This window comes from Manis pentadactyla, chromosome 5, assembly GCF_030020395.1.
Source record: "Manis pentadactyla isolate mManPen7 chromosome 5, mManPen7.hap1, whole genome shotgun sequence".
Taxonomy (NCBI): domain Eukaryota; kingdom Metazoa; phylum Chordata; class Mammalia; order Pholidota; family Manidae; genus Manis; species Manis pentadactyla.
Genome location: NC_080023.1, coordinates 95,719,101 through 95,746,412, shown reverse-complemented (window position 1 = coordinate 95,746,412; position 27,312 = coordinate 95,719,101). Strand labels below are relative to the sequence as shown.

The 27,312-nt window shown below is 37.3% G+C and overlaps 1 protein-coding gene across 24 annotated transcripts in view; it reads right to left on the bottom strand.

Moving 5' to 3' along the window:
• Nucleotides 1-27,312, bottom strand: part of ANK2 (ankyrin 2) — a 323,577-nt gene that overhangs the window by 215,081 nt on the left and 81,184 nt on the right. For 3 of the 24 annotated variants that reach the window (XM_057502560.1, XM_057502561.1, XM_036920822.2), the window contains exon 1: nucleotides 8,485-8,841. The exons of 5 other annotated variants lie outside the window; for them this stretch is intronic. In XM_057502560.1, coding sequence (XP_057358543.1) covers nucleotides 8,485-8,619 — 135 coding nt within the window. In that variant the 5' untranslated portion in view covers nucleotides 8,620-8,841. Of the gene's footprint in view, nucleotides 1-8,484; nucleotides 8,932-27,312 lie in introns of those variants that run through there. 16 more of the 24 variants (XM_057502554.1, XM_057502555.1, XM_057502558.1 and 13 more) reach the window with 12 other exon arrangements.

The following is a 27,312-nucleotide window of genomic DNA, read 5'->3' as shown; positions in this document are numbered from 1 at the left end:
TTTGGTAACCACTAGTTCCTCCCTGGAGTCAGTGAGTGTGCTGCTGTTTTGTTCCTTCAGTTTTGCTTTGTTGTTGTACTCCATAAATGAGTGAAATCATTTGGTACTTGTCTTTCTCTGCCTGGCTTTTTTCACTGAGCGAAATATCCTCTAGCTCCATCCATGCTGTTGCAAATGGTAGGATTTGTTTTCTTCTTATGGCCGAATAATATTCCACTGTGGATATGTACCACCTCTTCTTTATCCATTCAACTACTGATGGACACTTAGGTTACTTCCATATATTGACTACTGTAAATAGTGCTGTGATAAACATAGGGGTGCATATGTCTTTTTGAATCTGAGAACTTATATTCTTTGGGTAAATTCCTAGGAGTGGAATTACTGGGTCAAAAGGTATTTCTATTTTTAGTTTTTGGAGGAACCTCCATATTGCTTTCCACAATGGTTGAACTAATTTACATTCCCACAACAGTACAAAAGGGTTTCCCTTTCTCCACATCCTTGCCAGCATTTGTTGTTTCTTGTCTTTGAGATGTTGGCCATCCCAACTGGTGTGAAATGATATCTCATTATGGCTTTAATTTGCATTTCCCTGATAATTAGCAAAGTGGAGCATCTTTTCATGTGCCTGTTGGCCATCTGATTCTCTTTGGAGAAGTGTCTGTTCAGATCCTCCACCCATTTTTTAATCAGGTTATTTGTTTTTTGGGTGTTAAGGCATGTGAGCTCTTTATATATTTTGGATGTTAACCCCTTATCAGATAAGTAATTTACAAATATATTCTCCTATACTGTAGGATGCCTTTTTGTTATGCTGATGGTGTCCTTTGCTGTACAGAAGCTTTTTAGTTTGAAGTAGTCCCATGTTTTCATTTTTGCTTTCTTTTCCCTTGCCCAGGAAGATGTGCTCAGGAAAAAGTTGCTCATTTTTATATTCAAGAGATTTTGCCCATGTTTTCCCCTAAAAGTTTTATGGTTTCATGACTTACATTCAGGTCTTTGATCCATTTCAAGTTTACTTTTGTGTATGGAGTTAGAGAGTAATCCAGTTTCATTCTCTTACATGTAGCTGTCCAGTTTTGCCAACACCAGCTGTTGAAGAGGCTGTTGTTTCCTCACTGTATGTCCATGGCTCCTTTATTGTATATTAATTGACCATATATACTTGGGTTAATATCTGGACTCTCTATTCTGTTCCACTAGTCTATGGGTCTGTTCTTGTGCCAGTATCAAATTGTCTTGATTACTGTGGCTTTGTAGTAGAGCCTGAAGTTGGGAAGCATAATCCCCTAGCTTTATTCTTCCTTCTCAGGATTGATTTGGCTGTTTAGGGTCTTTTGTGGTTCCATATGAATTTTACAACTATTTGTTGTAGTTTATTGAAAAATGCTGTTGGTATTTTGATAGGGATTGCATTGAATATGTGGATTGCTTTAGGCAGGATGGCCATTTTGACAATATTAATTCTTCTTATCCATGAGCACAGGATGTACTTGCATTTATTGGTGTCTTCTTTAATTTCTCTGAGCAGTGTCTTGTAGTTTTCAGGGTATAGGTCTTTCACCTCCTTGGTTAGGTTTATTCCTAGGTATTTTATTCTTTTTGATGCACTTGTAAATGGAGTTGTTTTCCTGATTTCTCTTTCTACTAGCTCATCACTAGTATATAGGAATGCAACCGATTTCTGTGTATTACTTTTGTATCCTACAACTTTGCTGAATTCAGTTATTAGTTCTAGTAGTTTTTGGGTGGTTTCTTTTGGGTTTTTTATGTACAATATCATGTAATCTGCAGAGTCATCAGGTTCTTTAAATGTTTTTAGAAATGTCTTTAGTACTTTCATTGCCTTTTCAATTTTCACAGCCTCTGGTTTCATCTGGGGGTTTGTCACCTGCAGGTGAGAAATGCTCACTAGATTTGCTATCGTGGGTAATTTCCTAGTCATTAATTTACTCAAATTTTCCACAAATATTTATGAAGCATCTACCAGGTGCTAGGTACTTTCTTGGGCACTGCAAAGAGAGCAGGCCTTTTGACATGCAAACTACAATCTAATTGATTCTCTTAAAACAATATTTGGTCAGTGCTCTTTCACTAGATTAAGAATGCAAATTCTAAAGCCTGGTTTATAAACTCTTGATAATCTAATCCCATGGTTATTGTCCAATGTCATAGGTTCCACACATGTCCAATAGAAACTAGGTTTTAGAGCCAGGGAGACTTATGCAATGCTTCTCTATTATTCTAATGTTATTACTGACTCCAAGATTGAGTTTATGATCTATCCACAGTGCTTCAAGATTTGACTTTTTGGCAACTCTCTAACTTTGTTATTCCACAAAACCCTATGTTTTCTTACCACACTGTAACATGATATTGGGACTCCTGCTTTGTCCATCCCTGGATTATGCTTCTTCAAGCCAGGGTTGCATGTTGTATTCATCTTGGTGGGCCCAGTGCCTGGCACTCAGAAGATGCTCAGTAAATGTTTACTGAATGTATTTTCTTCCCAACAGGGACCAAGATTGTGCTCTGCTTCCAAAGTTTACTACAGGCTCCAAGTTCCCCAATAGCTGAAGGGATATTCAAAATATTTAATATTTGGTTCAGCTTAAGCACCAACAACCATGGACACTGGGTATAGCACTGGAGGAAGGTGGTCTTGGAGGCCCCTTGCTGGCCCAGGCATTATTCCTTTGTTTGCTCATTAGGTGGATTGAGTGCTTTGAGGAATGCTAGGAATAGGCTTCAGATAGCCACAATAGAAGGGGCAGCTTGGTGGGCTCATAGAAGCAACTATTTAATTAGCCTGTATAAAAGCATTTCACAGTATAAACAGTTGGCATAAATGTCCTGTTCCACACTGGTTAAATATCAGCCCTGCCTACAAAGCAGTTTCAAAACACTGGCAGGTGTTGATCCTCCCATTCTCGGCATCTTATATAGGTACTTATTTCACCATTCTCACTGCCATTTAATAGCCTACTGCTGTTTAGAGTTAAAATTTACGTGGGGATAAAACCTGTTTCTAAAACTAGATTGAAAGTTCCTAGAAGACAAAGCCATGTTTTACCTTCTTTCACCTTATCTGTAATCATCCAAACATTACATAAACATGCTCTGTATCACTTCATATTTTTGAAATGCTTTACTAAAATGGTTTTCACTATATGCTTCACTCTTTTTAGTGTTAATACCAAAACTAACCATATGAAGTTTCCTAATAGCAGTTATAAAGAGGGTACGGAAGATTATCATTATATCACTATATAATGAGCACTATATCATTTAAAGTCTTATTTCCATCCTCTTAGACCTTAAAACTGAAGAAAAGTCTAACACTCCTGACATACTGATATACTTCATAGGTAAGGAATCTTCTCTCACACACAAACCGTTCCACCTTAGTGAACAACTCTATCTTGTATTCAGCTGCTTAAGCCAAAATCCCTTCTCTTTCTTTTATAACAACAAAACAATACTTCAATAAAAGCAAAATACATCCTGAGTCTGATCACTTCTCACCTCCTTTGTTACCACCCTAATCTAACCCTTCATCTCTATTTGCCTCAGGAGTTTCTGGGACCACTTAGACTGGCCCCCGTCCTTCCTTGCTGCACTCACCAGCAATTCTCGGCCAGTATCTTTCGAAGCATAGATGTAGTCCTATCATTTCCCAGACTAAAACCCTCCAGAAGTTTCCCTCTGCACTTTGAAATCCAAACTCCTTTACCAGGATCCACCACATTTAGAAAGCAATCCAAACTTCTGCCAAGGTCGGCCTGCATCTGCCTCTTAGCTCTTTTTGGTATCTTCTCTCTTCTCTGCTTGCTATGCTTCGGCAACACTATCTTTCTGTCACGTGAACAAGTCCAGCACATTCCTACCTCAGCTAGCATCATGCTACTCCCATCTCCCCCTGTACATTTAAAGTTCATCTCCCCTATCACAGGAACTCTGTCTTATCATTATATCACCAGCGTTTAGAACTATACCTAGCTCAATAAATATTTGCTGATTGAATCTTTTGAGTCAGCAGAGCAGAAAAAGTCTGAATTGTTTTCACAGTAACACCAGATGCACTGCTCATGACCTAAAGTCACAAGTTTACAGAATAACTAAAAGGATGATATAAAGAAGATAAAATTCTCTACTATAATTGGGAAAAAAATGTTAAAATAAATGAAACAAGAAAATAACCATTGAGAAAACAATGGTAAAAAGTGAAGGATATAGTAATTCAAAATTCAGCTAGGATAGATAACCTAAGTAATGTTTGGTGATGAAGCATCCCATCTATGATTTTGCTCTTGGAGCAAGACAAATTAATCTGATACAGCAAAGAAATTACAGTAAAAAAAAATATATGGTCTCAATGCAAGAAAAATAGTGCACTTAGACCAATATGCAAACCTATAAATGATACCATAACAAAAATACAGGACAAGAAGAAAAACATGAAATGAATATATATTCCTGCTGTTTCAGACTGAACTTTCCTGAAGCATGTTCAAGAAGCCATCTCTCTGGAGACTACTTAGACCCTGCATGGCTTTGCTCACTCATGTCCCAGACAGGGCTACCTTAGGATCCAGTTCAAAATCTGTAAGGCATCTTCTCTAAGAGCTTCTTATTTCATAAGTGAACTTGGAATATATCTATCAGTCATCTGCATAATGCAAATGAATGATATCAGAGATGATGCAGTTTTCCCTTCTGTGATCAACAGAAAAATTGAGAGCCATTATGAGGACTTACTCTGAATAAGACTTTAAAACAGCTGTATTTTGTTCTTGACTCTCTCCTGTTCCACATGCTTCCTCTTCTTGGAACTGTTAAGCTGATTGTGATAATAGCAAATCTTTTAAGTTCTTTAAGGATTCATGGAAAACCTTAATATATGCTCATGAATCTTACATCTTCATTAGGAAGGCAGGTATTTTCTCAGTGGATTTGGAATAAGTTCTCTTGGGGTAGAGTTCTCTTGTCCCTAGAAGTTTGAGTGAATGGAGGAATGGACTTGGGAATACCCACAACAGATGGCTGCAGCCCCTTCCAGTCTATTCTTTGCAGTTGGAGGTGGGATTCTGCCCAAAAGTTTTGCCTACTCTTTTCTCCATATGAATACCTCCCTGCTGCTTGAGTCCTCACTGTGCTAGCAAAATGAAAAACAGAATTGTAACTACAGTCTGACATGTATTTCCAAACTGCTTTCCAAATAATTAGAGGAATTTACATCATACCTAAGAATGTCTACCAGTCTAAACACTATCTTCTAAGGCTGAATATTTTATATCTGTATTAACATGATGGCATCTTATTACCATCTTAATTTACATCTATATAAAATAGAAAAATAGTAAGTAAAATTAATATTTAGTAACTGAAAATTCTGGCACTTGAAAATGTAATAATAGAAAAAACTAGTACTGTTAATACAGCCAGGCCAATGTCTTTCCCTATTGGTTACGGCTGCTCTCACTCTGCAACAGCAGAAATGAGGAGATGCAGCAGAGACCACAACTATAATGTTCAGTCTCTTGCCCTTTACAGAAAAAGTTTACTGAACTCTGTTCTTGAATTTAAATATTAATTTGTATATGCATTATAAAAATAATATGTTATTTGTCTGGTTAATAGGATTTAAAACATTTGTGGCATATTAGCTGTTCATTCTTTTTACTATACTTCTATAATTTTTAAAAGTTGCTTTAAAACTTAGAAAATTATACTGTCAAAATAATGTTTAGTTTCATTCTATTTTTTTGGCATAATTTTCTGTTTAGCTATATTAAACAACATATCTGGAAATTACTGTGGCTTGATTTTCTTTGTCTTATAAAAACTGAAGTCTATAAGAATTTCAAATATGGGCAAACAATAATACTGTTCAAGAAGAAATTAATTTTGTTTGCTTATTTCCAACACAATTCCTGATAACCTATTTATTCCTCATTGCTATACTTACCTATACAAATAAATATCAGAATGTTCTAAATTCTAAATAAAATTTACAGAAAAGAACAAAGCATTAATTTACCTAAAGCCCAGAAGTTTTAGTACCTTACATTTATATTTTTTCTATAAGGTAAGTTCTGATTATGAATAATACTAGAAAATTTATTTACTTGTAATTTTGGGGCTAACAACACAGTGCACTCTATAAAACACTTTGAAGTTCATTTCCAGAAGAAAAAAAAGTGCAAAGGACATCTATTTCTGTTTTACCCCTCAAAAAAGGCATATTATAAAAATGAAGGTTAAAAAGCTCTGAAGCCCTTAACAACTACTTGTCATCAGTTGTGGCAAGTGTGATGAGAAGTGACTATTAAGGAATGTATATTTATTTAGATGACTTTAGTGAGTGATTTCAGTCTTAGAGTACCCATTTAAAATAAAGGTGATAGACTTCATAAGTTTGGGAAGCTTAGGCTAGATTAAACCAAAGATTTTGCCTACATCATCCTTGCTATTAAGAATTAACTTCTTTTGCCCCATGGCCAAAATGGAGAAATTCTGAGTAGAATACCACTTGAGAAGGTAGACAACAGGTACATTTCCACCTCTACCATAGCTTTCCACATCACAACAATCATCATATGCTCTTGTCTGTAAAATCTTTGACTAAAGAGTTTAGTCAATGATCAGCAGGTTATATTGTTTAATTCAGAAAAATCAGATTGTAACACAAAAAAAAATCAATTCATTTTTATTCAGGGCTAATATCTACATCACTAGAATAGAAGAATTTTAACAAGGCAATGATATTGCTATTGATTATTTCTTTTAGAATGTTTTTAATTGTTTTCTGAACTATGAAGTTTTGAATGAATTTCTATTCCAGCCCTTGGACCTCAAAATCATGTTGACACCTGCTCTTCTTTACCTAAAGAACCTATCAACATATCAAGATATTTTTAAAATATGATTTTATATTTAATTTTTAAAGCACTTCTAATTTATTTTCATGTATTACATTTTCTTAATGATTTTTAAAAGATGGGAAAATGGAACATACTTGTGTGACTTAAAAATACTGAAGGAATTATTGACAAACATTTTAAAGAATGGTCTAAATTATAAATTAATAAAAATATTCATAGAGACTACCTTTAATGAGATAGCTACTTCTGAGGGAATATATGTATGTATTACAACTAAGCAAGCATGTAAAGTTATTCCCAAGTTACAGAAATTTCTATTTTTTTCATCCCCCTCAGTTCAGAAATGGCACCAGAAGTGGCCACTCAGAAGTCTGGAGTGACTTTCCTGGTACATGTGGGTGATTTAAACCATAACCCAGAAGGAGAAATGAGACTGCTCCTGGTTTCAAACCTTGCTGTGCAGTTGTTAAGGCAGGTGCTGGCCCTTCCCCAGGGGACCACCTTCTTCTACCACCTTTCTGTTTATTCTCTTGCCTGTGGTGACAGCTATCCCATTCGGGAACCACCGTCTTTTTCCACTGCAGTGCTGAGACTGGTCCCTTCTGCTAACTGCGTACACTGGCTCTGCATGTTGTTTTTACTAAGTTCTTAGTTTCTGTTCCAGTTTCACTGTGTTATGACATAATTTCCATGCTACAAAATTATGAAATTCCTCTCTGGGTCAGAGTAAAAGCCAAAGGGAGGAGGGACCCTCTCAGTCTCCTCACACGCTTGCTTTTCTTGCTCAGACGGGCACAACTTCTCTGTCTTACTCAGAGACCCTACATATCTAAGTTCCATGGTTTCCCTCTGAAGTAAATAACTTGCAACAAGGTCAAATTCCTGGATCTGACAGATCAAAGATAAACTTTATTCTCTGGCAAATATGAAAATCAAAACATTTCAGAAAGAGATTTTTTGGCCCTCCCCCTACCAAATATCACAGTAAGCCTTTGTAATCATTCTCATCACTATGAATTATTTTAAAATCTGAAAGTCAACTTAAATATTTGATTGCTCCACTTTTAAGCCTCTGCACAAAATATTATCATAATCAGAACAAGTGTTTAAAGAACTTTTCACTGAAGTTAGTCAAATATTAGAAGGAAAATGCCTTTATAGGTTGAAGATGAGATTTGAGGTTAGCTTAAAAAATGTTCTGTGACCTAGTGAAAAATGAACTGTACATGAATATATAAATATAGGCAACAGAATTTCACAGCCTGAATGTAAGAGAGTGTGTAACACTGCTGCAAGTCACTCTAAAATAAAATAAATGTTCGGCTTTGGACAAAACTTCAAATTAAAGAGGCAGTATCACTGCTTGTTCCCAAATGATAGTTCACAGCAAAAGCCAACTTAGAAGGAACAAATACACGGCATTGTGCACAATGAGGAGGAAACAACAGCATGCCTCCGAATCAGAGGCCATCGGGTGGTTTGATCACATTGGTTTTGTTCTGTCAACTTCCTTCCAGGAAGTTTAGAGTTTTGACCAATGAGGTACACTGTTCTTCGGCCACCATCCTCCCCTCCTGGTTTGGGCCTTAGAACTTACCCACGCCCCAAGATCTGTGGTGTTCTCGCTGTTACAGCCGTAGTAGTCTGGGATTCTATCCAGCTCCTGCATGTGCCCTTCTGCTCTTACGCTCTTAACTGCATGGCAAGACGGGCAGAGAGCTGCGTTACCCATCTCAGGGCGACAGTTCTTGCTGTCAGTGGGCCCGTCCTCACCCTCTGGGCTCTGTCCAGGGCGCCCACGGGGACACTAACGTGGACAATTCATCCAGACACTCCTTGGCTCCTCCATGCAATTCCCCTTCGTGCCCCTCACCAGTCCTCCCCATCTGCTGGCTGGCTGGCTGGTGTCAGAAAGAACTCAAAACCGCAGCAACTGCAGGCTGCTTCAGTGACCATTTCCAGTTCAGGCGCTGCCAGTCTATTTTTACACCTACCAGGCCAGCTATGCATGTCAATGGAGTGAGGGGGGCGTCCAGGGAGAGCCGGGGAGGGGGCGGCGGTGTTGGTTTGTTTTTCACCATGTGAGCAGCCTGCTTTACACACGGACCTAAGTTCCTGCTGTGTGAAATGTCTCTACATAGGAAATTTTTGCATTACTCAACAAACGCCTTTGAATCCTTTGATATTCTCCCTCTGTCTTTCTACTCACACAGCATACTAAATCTGCTAGTGACCTCACTTTACCAGGATAACAGGGAAGAAGTTATTTTTCTAATTGTTTAAACCAAGAGGCATTGGCTCAACTTACATGCATTATCTTTCTCATGATCATTTACAGAAAACAACTAGCCATCCTTGCAGAATTTAAATTTAATGGCAACACATCAAAATGACTCATTTTACATTGGCATGGATGTTTGCATTTTATAAATTATCCACATTTTTTCCATGATTCTTAATTGTACCACAGAAGAGCAAACATTTTGATTAATTTATAATTTTTCAGAAAGTTTGACATTTTTGAAAGTGTTTCCTCCAGCTTTACAAAAAATAATCAAGAATGGCTTTCAACAACATGCATACTATCTTTGAAACCATATTATAGGTCTTTGAAAGAAATGATTTCCCACTGGGAGGAGCACAGCAGATACACAGTGGATTTATGAGGCCAATTGTGATTAAGCTCAAGATTTTGTTACAGGTTATTATGGATGAAACTTTATTCCTCCCATTAGGGTTTCCTCTAAAACTTTATATATACTATATAATTATGTCAACCTTTTTCCTATCCTTCCTCATTCATTATTTGTTTTGTGTGGGCATATCTCCTCTTTCAAATAGCTTTTAAACCATTCAATGACAAGGTCTAGACTTAGATTTTTCTATCATCAGCCACATATTATATATTAAATACTCAATGTTTAAGAAATGTACTTAATTGAAAGCTATCTTTGTGGAAAAGAGGGTATGGGAGATACTTTGAAATTAACCACATTACATTTGAGAGAATAAAACTCACCTTTTCAATATGTCATTTAAAAAAACTGAAAATGCTTATCATTTTTTTAATTAAAAATGGCATTCCTGAAATAGTCTATCACTATATGCTGCTGTGCAAAGCCCTATGAAATCAAATCTGAGAATGGTATTTTTGGATTGTTGACTTCCATAAGAACCCCACGCTGCTGGTTTTTTTTTTTTTTACCAATCCTGTTTTGAGTAACTCTTTATCCCAGAGCTTACAAACCGAAAATATGTTACTTACAACGAAGAACCTGTCCTTCAGAACCTACACTCCAGTTTCTGAGAGGCATTATCAGTAGTCAGTGAAACTACTTTTACCTTTTAGCTACAGGTGAAGGCATCTTTAAAAATCATTTTAAAAAATTTACTGACTCACCCTGTAAATTATGACTACAATGGTGGGGAGTAAGGGGCATAATTTCTCTATTTATGTTAAAGAAGAGTATAATCTAACATTTTAAATGCTAAAAAGTTAGGTGAAAGTATTCACCTAAGATAGAGCTTTAATATCAGTAACAAGAATAGACTGGTAGCCAAGATGAATGAAACAAAACCTTTCATGTTGCTTGTATTCGTTTTATATAGACTAAACAAATGGTAATTTCCCGTCAAATGTCCCACTACATAAATCATGTACCATAGGAATGAATTAAGATATGATGCCTAATGATGTATTTATGTGTTTACAAACTCTTCTAAAAGGATGTGTTTATAATTTTCCTGTCTTCTCTAAGGTCCTTAGGTCTTACAATGTCTTGCACTCTTACAATGGGTACTTCTTTTTGAACACATACAAATTATTTTATTCAGAATATAATCCAAGCTTTTGCGAGCTGTTGAAAAGAGGTGCAGTTTTTTTCACCACTTTGGAATCAGTTGATTATTTTTAAAACATGACAATTTACTATTCAACACTCTTTAAATATAGAACCATGCAACTTAAACACTAGAAGCAAATCCTAAAAATTCTCTCTAGCTGCCTCCCTTCATCCTAGAGCTGAGATTTAAACTCTGTACTTACAAATGTAAAAGGAATATTGAACCTCTCCAGATTAGATAGAGAAAGTTGTGCCTAGGGGCTTGATTAATAATTTTGCAGTGCTTGAACAGCATGAATTGTTTCTTGGCATTTTTCTGTCTCGTTAATACATTACCCATTCTACCACCATGACTTTGATTTTCTTCTCCTTCAGCCAAGCATGCATCCCCCTTCCTCCACCAGTTTATGTTCATTGTCTCTTTTGAAGCTCATCTTAAAATTCACTTTTCCCCCAGAAAGTCTTAATTACAGTTATGTTAGTCCCTTAATTTGTTCTACCTGTTTGAATAAAGTTGGGACTACTATCAGCTCTTACTCCTTTTATATAACACGCCTTGTCTCTCTCACTGACATCTCACTCACAGATGTAAAATACACAGAATAGCATTAAACATTTGTTAAGTAAATGAATAAAAGGCAGCCACAGAGAGGAGCACAATTCACAATATCAATATTTAACTGGACCACACTGACCTAACATCTTTTAACACATTAACAGTAATAGATTTAATAATTTGAAACATTTCTAAGCATGACAAATCTTTAATTTCATTGCCAAATTTGCAATAAACAGCATTTTCAAGTTTTGAACAATTATTTGTTTGGGGTAAATTTTCCTATAAAAGAATTTGTAGTGCCTTCTTGTGAAAGAAAAAAAAATGTTTATAAAATACACTGAAAATATGAACCAAAAAAGAAACATATTGATACCTTTTAGAAGATGCTTTTCCTAAATGGCTATTAATTAGTCTTCCCCTACCCTTCTCTCTTTTCTTCACCCTAGGGAAATCTTCTCATTCTTTCCCTAATAGAGAAACTCTGCTTGTTGACTGTAACATCCATGTTCTTATCTTTAGGGCCGCCCAAAATATGTGTCATAATGGTACTGAAATCCCATAGTTTAATACCTAAACAATAGGCAGAGGAAAAACAAATGCACACCACTGGTGTTCCTGGAAAATCAATGAAATTTTCTATTTTTTGACTGAACAGATTTAAATTATCAACCTGGATGATAGTATAGTTATGAAAACATAACTTCCAATGAGGAGCTTTGTATTTGTGATCACTCCAAATTTTGCCAATGGTCCAATGCTTTTTGCCTAATCAAAACCAGAAGTAAGAGGGGTCTGCAGAAGAGGGCATTACTTTAGAAGTTAAAACATTTCTAGTTCTCACCTCTAGGCTAGAAGAAATACTTAACAGTCCATTTATTAAGCAGTTAGGTGCCAAAAATTTAATAATTATTTATGTCTATAGAAGGCTGGATAATGGCCACCAAGGAGATCAAGTCTTAATCCCTCAGACCTATAAATACTACTCCATTATTTATAGAAAAAGGCTCTTTGCATATGTGATTAAGTTAAGGATTTTGAGATGGGGAGGTTATCCTGGATTATCAGGGCAGGACCTTAAAGCTATCGTATGCGCCCTTATTGAACAGAGGCAGGAGGTTTGATACAGGCAGAAGAGAAGTCAGTGTGACCACTGAAGCAGACTGGAGCGTTGCAGCCACCAGCCAAGCATTGCCAGCAGCCAGTGAATCTGGGGAGGCAAGGAACAAAATCTGCTCAAGAGCCTCTGGAGGGAGTGTTGCCCTGCTGACATCTTAATTGTGTCCCAGTGACACTGATTTCACACTTCCAGCCTCTAGAACTGTGAAAAATAAATTTCTGCTTTTTTAAGCAAAACAAAAACACACCAAAAACCATTTCTACTTCTATCTCCTAATGGTTAAGTAGGAGTGGATGCCAGACAGGTTTATCACAAGGGCTTGAGTGATGTGGCAACCTATATACCTCTATATACCTAACATTTTGGCCACTAGAAGGCAAGGTTAGCAAGTGCTGTGCAGAACCCATGCCTTAATAATGTGCCCTTAGACTGTGGGGATCGCTGTGGACATCTGACAAGGCATATGCATTCTGTCAGGGCAGAACAATGTCACCACTGTTCCTCAAAAATGCTTCAAAGTCATTAGGGCAAATTACTCAGAAAACAAATATTTGCATGTTTGGGCCACACTTAAAGCAGGATACTTGAACTTGGTGCATGATTTAAAGGGTGAAATTCAAAGCTCCCATGATGTGACATATTTGCAATATCTTCTTAAATTCCCAGGCATGGTTACTGTTACTTCATTTGTATTGCCATGTTGCTGTGTTTCAAATCCATCAAAAAGAGAAAAGCGAGTAAGGACAGAGAACAAAGGCCAGCTTCTTAAACTGTAATCTTAGGAAAGTAGCTGCTAAAGTCCTTGTGGCAGCAAATCTGAAAAACATTCACTGTAGTTTTAAATGTCACCTTTTAAATAAGAAGCAATGATTTAGAATCATCAGAAAACTAACACCTTGGAGAAGACATAACTCTCAGTTCTATAATTTAACCTAAAGAGTTAGATCACAGCTCCTGTAGTGGAATGAAATGACCTCTTAGCTAGGCATAATTCCAAATTTTGTTTCTACCACTTCACCTGTGTAGATCTCTGTCTAACCTTCATCAAATCTAAGTGATAATTTTCTCTTTTGAAATAAAGGCGTTAGACAGGATGGCTGCTGAGATCCCTTGCAGCTCTGAAGTTCTTTACTTTATGAAACAGAACTTGTTAACGTTTGAACATACATCTAACACAACAGGGTAGTTGAAGCTGATCATCTAGTTCATTATCAGGGGATCAAAAAGAACATAAACTACTCAGTAATTTGCCTCATGGGTACCGAGTCCTGGTCGCTGACAATCTCAGTAGTTTTATGAGGGAAGGCGCAGGAACCATTGTGTAAATTATGACAGTCTTTATTGGCATCCAGGAGCTCTTTTCCAAGGTGAGGACCCTTTCGCTCTTGCTCCACCTTTCTTGAATATCAGCCCCACTGAAGTACTTAAAACATTTTGGAAACCACACCCTGCCAGTTTTCCATATCTCACAACTGTAAAACAATTTCAACTGGAAATGGTCTGAGTCTCTAAAACTGAAGTTGAAGGACAGCTTTATAGGACTTCGTAGGACAAGTTTTGCAAATCGACCCTACAGTAGTCGGGTTTCCTTCTCCCTCAAATATTTCAATTAATTTGTTCTTAAAGGGCAAGTGCTATCATAGTAATAATACCGGGAAAAAAGTGTTTTGCCAGAAGTCTTTAAAGTGGCAAGTTAGAAACATTTACTCAGAATCACTGAATTCAATTTTTCCTCTCAGAATTCCAAGTTGTAAGGGTCACTCAAGAATATCTATCACACAAATGAAAACAGCAATGTGAGTCTTTCTTAATCTAAACTATCATGTACACAATAAACAGTTCTAACATGGTATTTAGTTAATACTTTGTATTTTGCAAATCATTGTTAATATATAAGACTTATGCTACCTTAGTTGAATTTAGAAACCTTAGATTGCAATCTACTTTCCCCCGTTTTCTTTTTTTTAATTAAACCATAGTAGCCATAATTCAGACTGATTGTTCCTTTCACATATATTTATCTGATTAAACTAGTATTTTGTTTCTCCTATTGTGTGCAAAATTCTCCATGCCCAATCACATGAAACCAAGGACAAATTCTAACTTTGGGAATCACTGACCTGTGGAAACAAAGCTGGAACATTCTGTGCAACAACTGAGGCAGCATGTTATTTTTTCCTGTGTCTGAGTACATTCAATATAATTTCTTTGGCTGAAAATTAAACATGTAATGATTTTTACCAGCTGGATCTGTTATGTAAGTGATCAATCAGAAAAACTGTTGCCTAATTTGTAGATCTATACTAGCTTCCCTGTGCTCATGTGTAACATAACTTTTCTAATTGAGGTCAGTATAAATTAGTTTTACTATTTATGCTGTACACAAATTAATTAAAATGAATATTGTCAAGCTCTTTCTGTGCCCACAAAAATCAATTCACCAATTTAATTTGATATTCCTTTCAGTTATTTTCACTCCAGATTGCTGCCTCTCGCCTTCTAGTATAAAATGGAGGACATTCTTAATAAACAGTGCTAACAACTTAAGAAGTTTTCTAAAGGCAACTGCACAGCAAGCATAAATCAGCACTTAGAAAATGTCATTGACTGACATTAAAGAGACGCTGAGGCAGGAAATGTAGGGTGTCCAAGGCAAGCCAAGAGGGCCGTTTGACTAATTCTATATACTCTGTCATATGGAGCTGGATTTTGAAACACCACATAAATAAAACAATCCAGTCATTGTGCACTCCTATATTTTCTGAAGAAAAGTATATGTATGTACATAATACTCAGAAAATGGTTAACAACTAAAAGCAGGGACTCCCCATGAGCTTTATTTGTAGAGAGGGTCAAGTGGAAAAAAGTTTTTTTAAAGCAGGAAGGGCACTTCATTACAATCTGACTTTAATACTTACTTTTTGAAACCTAAGTCAGTGTTTTAGTTTGCTAACATTTCTTGTTAAGTCTCCATTTGTAAACTAGGAGACTGCTGATAGATGACATCTGAGAAGTACTCTGGTTAAGGTGACTTCTTAAACTAGTATTTTGTTACTAGTTTAAAGGTGACTTTAAAACAAATGAATGTTGCATAGCACACTTGTTGATCAGTTAATGAGGAAAGTGTCCAAAGAAACAATGTTTCTTAGAGGAGGTAACTTTTCCCAGGAGGCTGGAAAGAAAACTGACTAGCTATGCTCTATGCTGCACAGTGTGGTTGTCTAGACTTATCTACCAAGTGGCCTCTCGCACACTAGATAAAGGGTTTGATCATTAGGATAAGATAAACAGGAGTGTTATACTAATAAGAAATTACAATCAACCTCTCCAAACAACAGTTTACTATTAAGCATATAGGAAACTCCACTGCTAAACTCAAATGAATTACCCATGACTGCAACTAGCAAATAAAAATTCACTTATCCTCTCCATACTTCTCAATTCTCAATTCACTTGTATTTGGGTAAGCTTTTCCTTCGGTGGCTCAAAGGCCCTGAGCTACATAGATTTTTATTCTGTTTGAACATTCACCCCAGATGTTCTAAGGAAATGGTTACTTTTCATGGTTTTGGGTTTATGACATACCATACATAGGTTTAAATATCTTGATATATTTGTCATTACTGAAGAATTTCTTCCACTGTAAATCAAAGCCCACTTCATTGGAAGCATATACTTAATTTGAATCTATGGGTCTTAAGGTATTTTAAAATAATAATTTCTTAACAAAATAAATGCACACGCATCACAACACACACACACACACACACACACACACACACAATCATTTGAAATGAAGAGGAGACACAGACATTTAAAATACACTGCCAGACTAAGTTCAATTTATTTTGAAGGCAGAGAAAACTTGAATATCAAAGAAAACATGAATTTCAAGGCCCAACTGATCATTCATTTGGATTCTATTTCAAGATCTCACTAGAGCAAATGTATTCAATGCAACTCAAAGTGTAAGTAAAAAATAAAGTGTTTCTAGTCCTTTGCATATTATTCATACTGGAATAAATATCCTATTTATATATCATTTGTTCTCCTTGGAAAATGGAAGAACTTTTATTTAAGTTTTTAATTATGTCCTACTCTTCTTGCAAGAAAAAATAATTTTAAAGGCAATCAGAAACCCTTGGAATATATAAATAAAAATATTATAAAACCAATATCATTAATTCAATTCTTCTAAAATTGTATCACTATGGTCTTAGGTCCTCTGAGCTACAATATATTATTGGAAATAATGCTGTTAGGGAATGAATTCTGGGCAGGGCATTGTCAAATGCCACTTTGAACTTTAGTATTCCCATCTGCACAGTTATCAGCTGCAGCGAATTACAGGCTTTTATGCTAATGCTTGTATGTGATGAATCTCTAGAGTCATAAGTTTGTAAATCATATGATGAGGTCAGCAAATAATTTATCTCCTCTGTAGGAAGATAAGGAAGAAAAAAATAAGAAAGAAGGGAAAGGGGAAGGAAGAAAAATAGGAATGTAAATATGGTAAGAAAAATACAGATCTGTTTCTAAAACTTAAGAATTTTTTTTCTTTTAACAGCAGTTATTTAAACATGCTCAGGGCTCTCATAGGTCCATAAAGAATTTCTTCCTTAATCCAGTACTTTTCCCAAACATGCTCCTGGCCTGTCTCCTCCAGATTAGTGACTTGTACCCCTATATTCCTTGCTGCTCAAGCTGGAGTTGTTACTGACATTCTCTTTCCACTGAAGAGTCTTATTTTTTTCAATCCCTTTGCTACTATTTTAAGTCAGGAATTCATCATTTCCTGACTGATTCTGTAACCATCTCCAATTGGTTCCTGTTTCTGGCCTCTATCTGTTCCAATCCATTCTCCATGCTCTAGCCAGAGTGATCTTTCCAAAGCTCCCACCTGTTCAGGGCATTTCCTATAATATTCGTAGTAAAAGGCAAAACCTCTCAGGTGCATAAAGAGTCCTATGTGATTTGATCCCCTCCCAGGTCTCATTTTTGCCTTTTCTCTTGTAATTTCTTCTGAACTTTTATAACCAACTAATCCTCCATCTGGTTTATCTCTTTCCCTCAATCTATGTTTACAAAACTTCTGTTAGAAGCCCTGCCTGGCTAAAAGGATGAAGGGCCTGTTGTGACCATAGTGCCTTCATAGTGATCGCCTTGATCTTTTTTTTTTACATGGTTGTCTCCTTCACTGGACTATGAACTCATGGTGAACAGACATTATATTTTATTTGTCTGTTTGTCCTTAGTACTTCTGATAGTGCAGACAGTCTGTCTAATACAGCAGACAATTTTAAGTGTCTGATTAAACAGTAAAAATCTTCCCTAACACATTTAAAGTATGATTGGTTTTTACATTCATTTCATTCATCCCATAAATATTTATTCAGCACTATATATCAGGCCTGAACATACCATTTAAATAAAAAGTGACAAATGTGTAATAATTTCTGATGTACACACTGAAATGCTTCAATAAATCTCTAAGAATGGCAATCTGCTGCCATCTAGTCAATGACCAGTACAGGCTCCTTTGTTTTGTTCACATTACTATTCTGTCAGCTCTCGTGTGATTGTTTGTTTGAACGTTTGATGTCATGAAGTGATCTAGGCACTGAGCCTCTTGGTGATCATCTGATTATCAGGTATAACGAAAAGAGGAACAGAAGTGCAAATGGCCACAAGAGTAACAGTAGCCACAAACTAGAAGATGGTTTATTAAATAAGGATAAGACCAGTGATCCTGCTGGATTTTCAGACATGAAATGCCTACAACCTCTGGGGAGTCATCACTGCTAATGACAGAGAAGAGTAGTGACTGCTCTCCAGAGATACAAATAGATGACTCTTACAATGACTGTCCCCCCACCCCCACTCACACACACATAACTTGTGGCTTGGCCATCATGGACCTCTACGGTATTATTTGTAGTGGTACCTCTTTTCATTCCATTCTTTCACCTATAGAGCTTCTCTGTGCTCTTTTATTACTGGCTGCTTTTCTTTACTGATGATGATAGGTCATCAAATAGATCACTGCCCTTACTGTCACATCTAATCCTGTTCATAGCTATCAGCACTCTATGGCCAGGACCTTCTCTGACAGTGCTCTATCTGTGACACTTATTTCTTTCTTCTCTCCACTGTTCTTCATTTCTTCATATGTACCTTTACTTCTAACATGCTTACCTTCAATGCAAACACTAACTTTTTGTAGATAGCATCAATTAGTAATATAGAAAATACATAAATGCAAAAATACTTCACAGTTATCAGCCTACTATAAGTACTCATAGAAAAGATGTGCATTTCTTACTTTTGTTCATGATAAACAGCCTATTAAAGTGCTCAGGTGGAACTGTCCAGCCTTTGCTACTACTTAGTCATCAGTAATTCAGACATAAGTTAACTGTGGTAAATGTGCATCTTGAAAAACTGAGTACCATAAAAATTAAAACTCTGCCTTCTTTTTTATGACACTTCTGAAGCCTGAAATTAGCACTTCTAATTTCTAAATCTCTGTGGCAATAACATTTATTTCTGACTTTGTACATTGATAACTCATTAGACTCTATGGCAAGTTTTAATCAGATTTTGTCAATATTTACTAAACAAATAGGTCACATGCTATTCAATTGACTAAGGAGTGTATCATGACAATTTAATTTTATTCTAAAACTACTTCCTAAAAAAGAATCATCAATAAGGGTAAATGTAGCTTCCATTAACCATTGACATTTTAAAATGTCAGTTTTACTGAAATATGTTCTTTCTATTTTCATAATATTAGATTTTAGCTGCTTTGGGGATCAAATGTTAAAAACCATCCTTTAAAAGGTGTTTCCTTCTCTTTGTTCTGTAACCCGATATAGTTCAGTTTATTACATCCCACACTAAGATAAGGAAAATCGATCTTTCAGTGTTATAAAGGTATCATATAGATCCCGGATCTTGTTGTTCAGCAGAGCAGAAATAGCTTTCAAAGACCTTTGTGTACTGCCCACTTTTTTGTGTTTATGGCCAATGATAGCTCAGTGGTCTTCCTTTTCCAGTTTGCTTCATATTTATGTCCTGGCATTCTCTCTGGTATCCAGTGAAAAAATAAGCTTACAGAAAATTCTAGAACTATCTCCATCTGCAGTATGATAAACTGACTTTGTATTAACCAACCGTCTGACATTTTGGGTCCGTGGGACCTGCCTCATCTGTCCTCTGCTCTTACAAGAGATTCCTGTTGAAGACTCAGACATCTGCTTTGAAACTATTGTGGCTGTGGGAGACGCAGGCAGTACAGATGGTTTGAACACTTGATAATTCTAACTATTCTGTCCTTCCTCTTTCAAAATCTTATTTCTGGAGACCTTGCTGTCGTGTAAGCCACATTATGACTCTTCAGAGGTTCCCCCTATCCTGTTTGCTTTGTTCCTTGAACTGTTAGAAATATTTCCCTGTATCTTAGTGATACATATTCATTACATCACAGCTACTTTTCTTTCTAGCACTAAAAGGTCAGTTGTAGAACTACAGATATAAGTTGTCCAGAGTTTTATGTCTTTCTTCCTTCTTACATCTCACCTTTTCCATTTGACAAAAGGAGTTATAATCATTTCTAGTTCATGGTATTGCTGAGAGTTTAAATAAGTTGCTGCATCTTAAGAACTTAGAACAGTGCCTGACACAAACACTGTTCAGAAAATGTTAGCTGTGATTACTGTTCACCACCTTCACTTTTCTTTCTCTTTTTGGATTGGATGGTCCCTAACTGTGTCTATTATCTGTTCTATAGTTTAATTTAAAGTACTACAAAAGCAGGTGTTGTATCACAGTCTACACCAGCACCATCTAGAAGGAAGGCATGGACTTTGGAATAGGATATCTGGGGTCTGTTGGTCACTCGGGGTATTTATTTACTGTGGGATTTTGAGGCAAATGAATTAATCTTTCAAAATCTCATTATCCTTGCCTGAAAAAAAAAATAAAATTAAAAAATACTTCCATGTGAGAATTAAATTATATAATAATTACAAAAAGCCAAGTATAAAGCCTGTTTGTTCTCCTCACTGGTTCTTCATGTCAAGTGGGTCCCCTGATGCATCCCATTTACTGCCTCCATCCCCAACCACTTAGAAGCAAGTCCTGTACATTTACCTGCATAACTATGGACAAACAATAATTAAGCCACCCCCAAAGCATAACTTTATCTTTCTCTTCATGTTATCATGGAAGAGGTGTAACCCTTACTTCTCAATTTAGTCTGTGTGACCAAAATTCTAACGCCTCTCTCTGTCTGGAGGGCTGCCATGAAGAGGGTGTGGGTAATACAACTCCCAAGGTATATTTATAACATTTTTTTTCTTTCCCTACACCAAAACTCTGTCCCATAATGAATACAAGTGGGGTATCATGCTGGCCAAGAATAGATGTCAGGCTCCACCTTGTTGATTCCCAAGTACTGATACCTGCTGGAATTCCCCATTGATGTATTCCCGCCTCCCCACCACCACCACCCCAGAACCCCAGTGTTGACTGTTTCCTATATGATAAATGAGGCAATAATGTGACACCATGCCTGGCATACCCTGGTGGGCCTAGTCTATGCAGCTAGATTAGTTTCAGTGCATCGGATCCTAGATGCTCCCCGATACCTCACGGGCTGTGTCTGGCTGAGACAGGGCTATCATGCCTCAGGCTGTAGTTGCAGTATTCAGAGCAGTTCTATGGAATAATTATATACTTTAAATTTCAATACTTTTTAACTTACAAAACTTGTTTTCAATTTCATATACTCATGAAAGAATCCATCTCTTTATTAAACCTTATTAAAATCACGATTCCCTTAAGCACATTTGAAATATCTACTATAATAACACCGCAATACTGTAACTTCAATACATTGAAAACTGAGGGAAAAAGTAAAGAGAGAAACATTATTAAAATACATATAAAAACAGAAATAAAACTGTGAGAAATATAGATATATAGAATATATATACATATGCACAGTCATACATACATATATATATATACACACACATACATACACATCATACCTTAAGAACAGAATTCTAATGATGGGTTTTCTCAAAGAAGAATCTACTCCAAAATGAGCTAATTAGGAGAAAAATAACCTCTAGTCAAGTTGCATTGGAATTAATAGTCTGATAGTTGTGACATTTCAGAATAATATTCAATTTTTTCTTTTATATGGTAGAGACATTTTCCTAATCAGCTTTACTACTCTGTTAGGTCAAATTCTTGACCTATGTACTCCATGGCATTAAATGATAGTTGAGCTCAAAAAGAAAAAAGGGAAAAAATGCCTTTGAACCCTTAAAGCTTTTGTCTATACATCTTACTTTCACATCTTGCCTGGATGTGTTTTTATCCCTGAATCTTCCATGAAAATGCATGTGGTTTCACACAGAGAAAAACTCCTTCTTCAGGAGATGTGGAATCACAAAGATCCCATTTAACTCTACTGTGCTTTAGCATGCAGGAATGTTAGAAAGTTTAAACTCACTTCACTACACTTCTGGTTGCAACAGAAGTTTGCCTGTGGTGCTCTGTTCTACAGGTCTGTCTCCATTTGAGAGTCTATAAAATAGGCTGACACGGCACAATCACTTGATAACAGTCTTAAAAGTCTAAGTGAACTTCATACTTCTGCTCTCTGCTTTGCTTTGAACTACAATTACATGCATGCTTTTAAGCAGCTTTCAAATGCAAGAAACCCACACCTATCAGGGGAGAGATCCTTCAGAAGCTTTATGAATCACTGGAACATGGATATGCCTCACAAGAATGCAACCTCAATGTCAGTAATGCAGCCTATACTTAGAACCTCTTTGCCTGGGTCAGTGGCATGTAGACACTTCATCACAGGAGCTTCAGAAGGAGACTGATCAAAACAGAGCAGGAAGAGAACAAGGAAAGTTACTGAGTTCAGTCACACTTTAGGACAGATAACCATGCCATTAACACGCACTTGAGTGTGAACAAGGATCAAGGTGGGAAATGTGCAAACAGGAGTTATAAGAGGGTGTTGTCAGCCTAATGTAGCAGACTTCATGTAGCCCAACCTGAGGTTTCAAGCCCTATAAAGACGATGAAATTTTTCTTGAAACAGTAAAATTAAGATTATAAAATGATTCATTGGAAGTTCTTATTTCTAAACATTAGTGTAACTTTAAGAAGCAAACACAGCAATTACATTTCAATATTCCTGCATAAAGGAAGATAAAAATATTTCTCCAGAAAATTTTTTTGGGGAGGATTCTCAAGATGGCAGTGTGAATAGGGTGGCAGATATCTCCTCCCAAAACCATATATATTTTGAAAATGCAGCAAATACAACTATTCCTAAAAGAGAGACCAGAAGATACAGACCACGAGCCAGGCTACATCTGCAAGAACCCAACATCTCACAGAAAAGGGTAAGATACAAAGCCATGACCCAGCAGGACCTGAGAAATACCCCCACCCAAGTTCACCTGTGAGAGGAAAAGAATCAGAGTGGGGAGGGAATGGAAGAACAGGACTGCTAAATAATCAGCCCTAGTAATCTGCACCAGGAGCACAGACACACATTGCATGGTGCACTGGATATTAGAGGAGCAGAAGAGCAAAATCTGAGATTAAGACTGCAAACAGGTTCCCACAGCTGGCTGCCCTGGGACAAAAGAAAAGCAGGTGCTTTAAACGTCTTAAAGGGACAAGGGTTTAACAGGTGGACAAAATCATCCTGGCATACTCAGCCAAGCAGGCTGGGAACTTTAAGGAAATTCAGGTGCCCTATCCCCCTCAGTGGCAGCGCAGCTCCAAACCCCTCATGGCGATAAGTAGCCAGCCATTCCTTCCCCTCTACCAGCACTGCAAGCAAACCAGCTGACCCGCCATTGCTGTGCAACACCCAGTCAGCAGCCCCACCTACAGCAACCACACAGCTTAACACAGAGGCTTCTCCTTGCATGTGGCTAACCAGCCCAGACCCAGAGGCTGCTCCCTGTGTGTGGTTGACTGACACAGACAGCAGAGACAGGTGCAGAGTCTGGGCAGCATGAAGGAGGGGCTATGTTCTCACAGCAGAACACACGCCACTCTCCTGTAACCCCTAGCAGTGCCCTAAGCCATCACGAGGGCCTCCCCGCCCATGGTAGCTCAGGGGATTAACCCACAGGCTGCTCCCTGCACATGGTTGAATGGCACAGACAGCGGAGAAGGGCTCAGAGTCTGGGAAGCATGAAGGGGCTTTGTTCTCATGGCAGAACACAGGCCGCTGACCTTCGACCCCTGACAGTGCCCTAGGCCATCCCAAGGGCCAGCCTGCCCAAGGCAACTCAGAGGATTAACCCAGAGGCTGGTCCCTGCATGCAGTTGACTGGCACAGACAGCAGAAATGGGTGCAGACTCTGGGAAGCACAAAGGGGCTCTGTTTTCATGGTAGAAATTGCACCATTGGCCTGCAACACTAGCCAGTGCCCTATGCCATCCCAAAGGCCATCCTGCACACGGCAGCTCAGGGGATTAACCTGGAGGCTGCTCCCTACATGCAGTTTACCAGCACAAACAGCAGAGATGGATGCAGAGACCAGGAGGCACAAAGGGGCTTTGCTCTTGTGGCTGAACATGTGCTGCTAGCCTGTGACACCTGCCACTGCACTAGGCCATCTCAAAGGCCACCCCACCCAAGGCAGCTTAGGGGATTAACCCAGAGGCTGCTCCATGTGTGCAGTTAACTGGCACAGACAGCGGAGACAGGCAAGGTGACCGGCAAGCAGGAAGGGAGTTTATTCTCTCAGCTGACAAAGTGCCACTCGCCAGCGACCATTCCCATCAGCATGAAAAGGCAGAAGGAACTTGTTCAGTTCAAAATTCCTCAAATACCAGAAAGTGGGATTGGTGAGACTGAAATTACCAATCTTCCTGAAAAAGAATTCAAAATAAAAGTCAAAAGCCTGCTGATAGAGGTACAGAGAAATATTCAAGAGCTAAGGGATATATTTAGGAAGGAGATAACAGAAATGAAACAAACAATGGAAGGATTTAAGAGCAGACTGGATGAGGTGGAGGAGACTGTTAATGGAATAGAAATCAGAGAACACGAATACAGAGAAGCTGAGGCAGAGAGAGATAAAAGGATTTCTAGGAATGAAAAAATATTAAGAGAACTGTGTGACCAATCCAAACAGAACAATATTCTCATTGTAGGGGTACCAGAAGAAGAAGAGAGAGAAAAAGTGACAGAAAGTGTCTTTGAAGAAATAATTGCTGAAAAATTCCCCAATCTGGGGAAGGAAATAGTGTCTCAGACCATGGAAGTCCACAGATCTCCCATCACAAGGGACCCAAGGAGGACAACACCAAGACATATAATAAATAAAATAGCAAAGATCAAAGACAAGGACCGAGTATTTGCCAGAGAGAGAAAAAAATCACCTACAAAGGAAAACCCATCAGGCTGTCATCAGACTTCTCAACAGAGAGCTTACAAGCCAGAAGGGAATGGCATGATATACTCAATGCAATGAAACAGAAGGGCCTCAAACCAAGAACACCGTATCCAGGAAGATTATCATTTAAATTTGAAGAACAGATTAAACAATTCCAAGATAAGCAAAAGTTGAGGAAATTTACCTCCCACAAACCATCTCTACAGTGTATGTAAAGGGACTGCTATGGATGGAAGTATGCCTAAGGCTAAATAGACATCACCAGAGAAAATAAAACCACAGCAAAGAAAGTAGATCAAACAAATACTAACTAAATGCAAAATAAAATCAGCTATCCACAAAATCAGTCCAGAGAAATACAAAGACTACAGAATAAAATACCTAACTTATAAAGAGTGGAGGAGGAAGAAAAAGAAGGGATAGAAATAAAGAATCATCAGACTTTGTTCATAATAGCATAAAAAGTGAGTTAAGTTAGACAGTTAGATAGTAAAGAAGCTGCCCTTGAACCTTTGGTAACTCCAAATCCAAAGCCTGCAATGGCAATAAGTACATATCTACTGATAATCACCCTAAGTGTAAATGGACTGAATGCACCAATCAAAAGACACAGAATAATAGAATGGATAAAAAAGCAAGATCCATCTATATGCTACCTACAAGAGACTCACTTCAAACCCAAAGACATACACAGACTAAAAGTGAAGGGATGGAAAAAGACATTTCATGCAAACAATAGGGAGAAAAAAGCAGGAGTTGCAGTACTTGTATCAGACAAAATAGACTTCAAAACAAAGAAAGTAACAAGAGATAAAAAAGGACATTACATAATGATAAAGGGGTTACACCAAAAAGAGGATATAACCATTATAAATATCTATGCACTGAACACAGGAGCACCCACATATATGAAACAAATACTAAGAAAATTAAAGGAGGAAATAGAATGCAATGCATTCATTTTAGGAGACTTCAACACACCACTCACTCCAAAGGACAGATCCACCAGACAGAAAATAAGAAAGGACACAGAGTCACTGAACAACATATTAGAACAGATGGACCTAACAGACATCTACAGAACTCTATACCAAATAGCAGCAAGATACACATTCTTCTCAAGTGCACATGGAATATTTTCCAGAATAAACAACAAAAAGAGCCTCAGTAAATTCAAAAAGACTGAAATTGTACCAACCAACTTCTCAGGTCACAAAGATATAAAACTAAAAATAAATTGTACAAAGAAAAGTAAAAGGCTCACAATCACATGGAGGCTTAACAACATGCTTCTAAATAATCAATGGATCAATGACCAAATTAAAACAGAGATCAAGCAATACATGGAGAAAAACAAAAACAACAGCACAATGCCCCAACTTCTTGAGATGCAGCGAAGGCAGTTCTAAGAGGAAAGTATAGAGCAACCCAGGCCTATTTAAAGAAGGAAGAGCAATCCCAAATGAATAGTCTAAATTCACAATTACTGAAACTGGAAAAAGAAGAACAAAGGAGACCCAAAGTCAGCAGAAGGAAGGACATGATATCAGAGAAGGAATATATAAAATTGAGAATAAAACAATCAAAAAAATTAATGAAACCAAGAGCTGGTTAATTGAGAAAATAAACAAAATAGACAAACCCCTACACAGACATATTAAGAAAAAAAGAGAATCTACACACACAAACAGAATCAGAAATCAGAAAGGAAAAATCATGACAGACACCAAAGAAATACCAAGAATTATTAGAGAATACTACGAAAATCTATATGCTAGATAACCTAGAAGAAATGGACAACTTTCTAGAAAAACACAACCTTCCAAGACTGACCAAGGAAGAAACAGAAAATCTAAACAGGCCAATTACCAGCAATGAAATTGAATTGGTAATCAAAAAACTACCCAAGAACAAAATCCCTGACCAGATAGATTCACCACTGAATTTTATCAGAAATTTATAGAAGTAATACCCATTCTCTTTAAACTTTTCCAAAAAATAGAAGAGGAGGGAACACTTCCAAACTCTTTCTATGAAGCCAGCATCACTCTAACATCAAAACCAGACAAAGACACCACAGAAAAAGAAAACTACAGACCAATATCCCTGATGAACATAGATGCAAAAATACTCAACAAAATATTAGCAAACTGAATTCAAAAATATATCAAGAGGATCATACACCATGAACAAGTGGGATTCATAGCAGGGATGCAAGGATGGTACAACATTCAAAAATCCATCAATATCATCCACCACATCAACAAAAAGACGGGCAAAAAACACATGATCATCTCCATAGATGTTGAAAAAGTATTTGACAAAATTCACCACCCATTTATGATAAGAACTCACAACAAAATGGGTACAGAGGGCAAGTACCTCAACATAATAAAGGCAATATATGACAAACCCACAGCCAACATCATACTTACCAGCGAGGAGCTGAAAG